The sequence below is a fragment of the Chrysemys picta genome, chromosome 4 (genome assembly GCF_011386835.1).
Source record: "Chrysemys picta bellii isolate R12L10 chromosome 4, ASM1138683v2, whole genome shotgun sequence".
Lineage (NCBI taxonomy): Eukaryota > Metazoa > Chordata > Testudines > Emydidae > Chrysemys > Chrysemys picta.
Window position 1 is genome coordinate 1,798,840 of NC_088794.1, and position 4,726 is coordinate 1,803,565.

Below are 4,726 nucleotides of genomic sequence, written 5' to 3' on the forward strand. Positions count from 1 at the left end.
CAGTGCATGCTGGGAAAGGGACTCCTGCCCCATGGTGCCCTCACCTGCCAGCTACCCCCAGTGCTGGGGGGGGGCACTCCTCTCTGATTGGCTGGGCCAACACCTCAAGGCGCCCGGATTGGCTGGCACAATGCACGGCTGGGAGATGTCCCCTGCGGCTGGATGCGCTGTGCCCTCATTGGGGTGGCATGTCTGAGGCCTTTGCCCCCTCGTCTCTCATTGGCTGATTCTGCTTGCTCCGGAGAGGGGCTGTTATGATTGGATGGGGCCACTCACAGCTGTGCTAGCCTGTGATGCACTGGGCTCTCCCTTGTCCCTGTGATTGGGTGACGCCATACACCTGCGAGCCTCTGATTGGTTGGTATGGCAAGCACCAGCCCCCCCCCCAACTGCCCCCCATTAGTGCCTCAGCACTGTGATCAACAGCCGTCAGGGGCAGGGCATTGCTCTCACTAACCCCGCCTCTGGGGCTGTGAGCCTCTCCCCCACGGCAAAGGATGCTGGGAGTTGTTAAGCCCTCCCCTGACCTAGTTCAGTGTGGGGGGCAGCCCCAGGGTGATCCTAAAATCAGGGTGTGGGGGGGTTAGGGTGCCCTGCTGATGGACAGTGGCCAAGCTTGGCAGCAGGAAGGGATATCTGCACCCCTTGGCGTGAGTTCCAAGATGGCCACCCTTGTGAGAGGGAAGTGATGTCATCCGTGCCAACGCTCCCTCATCGTTCATCCCCTCCCTGCTGGCCTCCCAGACCCAGACCCAGCCCCCCAGGCAGGCTCTGGGAGCCCCCAGCAGCAGCTGTAGCATTAAATTCTGTCGTAGGATAAATGTCTCTTACCCATCATTCCCCCCCCCCCCGTGGGGGCTTAGGGGAGCCCAGGCACCCCCCATTCCCACGGGCCCCATCCCCCATTCCCAGGGAAGCAGCCCCCCCCCAGGCCCTGTCTGCCCCACACTTGAGGGGCCGGTTCCCCCTCCCGCCAGGCAAACCCTTATCAGCCATGCAGATGTCAAGTGTTTTTATTAAAGGGGGGGTGGGGGGACAGACCTGCCCCTTGATGCCCCCCTTCACCCTCTTCCCACAATTCCTCTCTTACTTCCCCGCTGGCAATGAGCCAAATCACCCCCACACCAGCAAGGTGGGTTGGGGCCCCCTCGCCGCCTGTCTCCCGAGGGAGCGTCAGCATGGCCGCCATGCGCCCTGCTTCTCGACGGGCATCGGCCATCTTGGCAGGGGTGTCCGTCCGGCTAGTCTCTGTGTCCGTGTGGCGTTGCCGTGGAGTCCGGAACCAGGTTTGCTTGGCGAGGCTCTGAGCTGGGGGGGGTGGGAGGACGGGATGTGAAGGGGGGGCTCCAAGGGAACCAGCTCTATTTCCCCCCCCCCCCCGGCGATTACCCCAGCCATACAGATGCCCGGCAGGAGTGGGCAGCCATCTTGGCTCCCCTGCTCGGCCCCCCTTCCCCCCGCGCGGCTCTCACCGTGGGCTCACTCCTGGCCACGCCGGCGCTCGGAGCGCTGCAGCTTCAGGGCAATCTTGCGCTCGTGGCCGGCAGGGTTGGGCCGGTTCGTATTCCCGGCGGCCTCCCGCTTGGAAACGGCCCTTCCGGCTGCACCCACCCGGCACTGGGGGGAGAGAAGGGGGTGAGGGGGGGGGGGAGAGAAGCCCCTGTGCCCCCTCCCCCACATCCCCTGGGGAGTGCACGCGGAGGGGCAGAGAGGAGGTTGTGAGGCCCCTGCCTCGGGCCCCCCCATTTCCAGTACGCACTGGAGAAAGGATCCGAATTACAGCAGGGAACCCCACAGCCCCGTGGGGAACAGACCCATAGTGGGGTCCGGGTGCAGAACCCAGGCCTAGGTTGGCAGTGAGGGGCGGGGAGTGGGAGGCACCGGCAGGGAGTGGGGGGCACGGGCAGGGCGGGAGGCGGCAGGGGGGCACTGGCAGGGCTGGGGGGCACCGGCAGGACTGGGGGGTGGGCACTGGCAGGGTTGGGAGACTACATGGCGGGAGGCACAGGCGGGCATGGGGGCTCTGGGGTGGGAGGGGGGGACACTGGCAGGGCTGGGAGGCGGGAGGAGGGGCTGCGAGGGGCTGGGGGGCAGGGCTTGGGGGGGAGGGAAGTGACAGGCACTGTCATGGCAGGGGGCTGCAGGGCAGCGCAGTGGGGCACGGAGGGGATGTGGGGCAGGAGTGGGGGGCACCGGGGGGGCTCTGGGGCAGGCGGGGGGCACTCACTGCTGTAGCGTTCGGTCAGGCTGTAGTAGTCGTAGGGGTCGAAGTGCTGCCCCTCAAAGGGGGTGGGCACCAGCTTGTGGGGCTCGAGCAGGGCCCGGCCATGGCTGCACAGGGACGTCTGGGGCTGGCGCAGGAGGCGTCTGTCCGTCCGTCCGTCCGTCCGGCTTGTTTCCTCCCTGTGTCTGGCCCCCCCTTTTATTGCCACCGCACCCAGGATTGCATCACCCCCCGGCCCCCCCGCCCTGGGGGAGGGGCCTGCCAGCAATACAACCCTGACATCATCATCCCCTCCCCCCCCGACACCACAGCCCCCCGCCCAGCCGGTGCCCCCTCTCCCCATCCCCCAGCCCCACTGGTGCCCCCCACTCCCAACGCAAAAGCCCCCCCCATGCAGCCATGCCCCTCCATCCCGACCCACACCCCCCCGGTGCCTCCCCAGAGCCCCTCCCTCCCATCCCCCAGCCCTGCCGGTGCCCCCACTTCTCTGACCTGCAGCCCCCAGCCCTGCCGATGCCCCCCCTCCCGACTTGCAGCCCGGGGGGTGCTGTGTTTAGGGGACTCTGTGGCAGTCGAGGTCTGGCCCCCGCAACCCGGCTTTGTGCTGGGGATTTTCCACCCGCGGCCTGGTGCCAGGCGCTGGCCGGGCGCCAAGACACACAGAGGCGGGTGCAGACACAGCTGCTGACTCAGTGTCCTTGTTCCCCCAGCGCCCCCACGTTCACCCCCAGAGCCAGCCCGCCCCAGGTCCCCTCCCCAGAGCCAGCCGCCCACTCTTCCCCCCCCCCCAGAGCCAGCCGCCCCCCGCGTTCACCCCCCCCAGAGCCAGCCGCCCCCGCGTTCTCCCCCCCGAGCCAGCCCCCCCACTTCCCCCCCAGAGCCAGCCGCCCCCGCGTTCACCCCCCCAGAGCCAGCCACCCCCAGTTCTCCTCCCCGAGCCAGCCGTCGCCCACACTTCCCCCCCCAGAGCCAGTCACCCCCGCGTTCACCCCCCTGAGCCAGCCGCCCCCGCGTTCACCCCCCCTGAGCCCAGCCGCCCACGACTTCCCCCCCCCTGAGCCAGCCGCCCTCAACTTTCCCCCCCCCAGAGCCAGCCGCCCCCCGCGTTCACCCCCCCAGAGCCAGCCCCCCCACTTCCCCCCACCAGAGCCAGCTGCCCCCGCGTTCACCCCCCCCAGAGCCAGCCACCCCCGCGTTCACCCCCCCCCAGAGCCAGCCGCCCCCAGTTCTCCCCACTGAGCCAGCTGCCCCCAGTTCCCCTCCCCAGAGCCAGCCGCCCACACTTCCCCTCCCCAGAGCCAGCCGCCCCCTGCGTTCACCCCCCAGAGCCAGCCGGCCCCCGCGTTCACCCCCAGCGAGCAGCCGCCGCCCACACTTCCCCCCCAGAGCCAGCCGCCCCCAGTTCTCCTCCCCGAGCCAGCCGTCGCCCACTACTTCCCCCCCCAGAGCCAGCCGCCCCCCGTTCTCCCCCCAGAGTCAGCCACCCCCGCGTTCTCATCCCAGAGCCAGCCGCCGCCCACACTTCCCCCCCCCAGAACCAGCCGCCGCCCACACTTCCCCCCCCGCAGAGCCAGCCGCCCGCCCACACTTCCCCCCCCCCAGAGCCAGCCGCCCACACTTCCCCCCCCTCAGAGCCAGCCGCGCCCCAGTTCTCCCCCCCAAGCCAGCCGCCCCCGCGTTCCCCGCCCCAGAGCCAGCCGCCCCCGCGTTCTCCCCCCAGAGCCAGCCACCCCCGCGTTCACCCCAGAGCCAGCCACCGCCCACACTTCCCCCCCCCAGAGCCAGCCGCCGCCCACACTTCCCCCCCCCACCAGAGCCAGCCCGCCCCGCGTTCACCCCCCAACACAGACACAACCCCCCGCCCCCCCCCCCGCACTGCCCCCGGGCACAGGACACACCCCCCTCATTGCCCCAAGCGCTTCCCCCCGGCACAGACACATCCCTCCCTGACCCTCCCCCCCGGCAGAGACACACCCCCTCCCTGCCCCCCCGCGCTGCCCCCCCCCCGCAGAGACACACCCCCTCCCTGCCCCCCCGCGCTGCCCCCCCCCGCAGAGACACACCCCCTCCCTGCCCCCCCGCGCTGCCCCCCCCGCAGAGACACACCCCCTCCCTGCCCCCCCGCGCTGCCCCCCCCCCCGCAGAGACACACCCCCTCCCTGCCCCCCCGCGCTTGCCCCCCCCCCCGGCAGAGACACATCCCCTCCCTGCCCCCCCCCGGCAGAGACACACCCCCTCCCTGCCCCCCCCGTGCTCCCCCCCGCCGGGCACAGAGCCGCCCCCTCCCCCCGGGGCTGAGCATGACGCGGCCGGTCACTCTGCCCGAGGGGGCGGGGCCGGGTCACGTGCTCCTGTCACCCCCCCTAACGATGCGACGGTTGTGAACTACAAAGCCCAAGAAGCAACGCGCCGCTGTTCCCATCTCACCCCGAACGGGGAGGAGACAAAGGCGCATGCGTGGAGTCCCCTCGCAGAACCGGAAACTACACGTCCCATGGGGGC

The 4,726-nt window shown here is 70.6% G+C and overlaps 1 protein-coding gene across 1 annotated transcript; it reads right to left on the reverse strand.

Annotated features, from left to right (window-relative positions):
- Positions 1 to 1,168: 1,168 nt before the first annotated feature.
- Positions 1,169 to 2,567, reverse strand: NUPR1 (nuclear protein 1, transcriptional regulator). The gene is made up of 4 exons (XM_065590963.1): positions 2,228 to 2,567; positions 1,679 to 1,683; positions 1,473 to 1,617; positions 1,169 to 1,308 (listed from the first exon to the last, which is right to left on the reverse strand). Exons 1-3 carry the CDS (start codon positions 2,565 to 2,567, stop codon positions 1,480 to 1,482), a joined length of 483 nt encoding a protein of 160 aa, XP_065447035.1. The 3' UTR covers positions 1,169 to 1,308; positions 1,473 to 1,479.
- Positions 2,568 to 4,726: the final 2,159 nt, after the last annotated feature.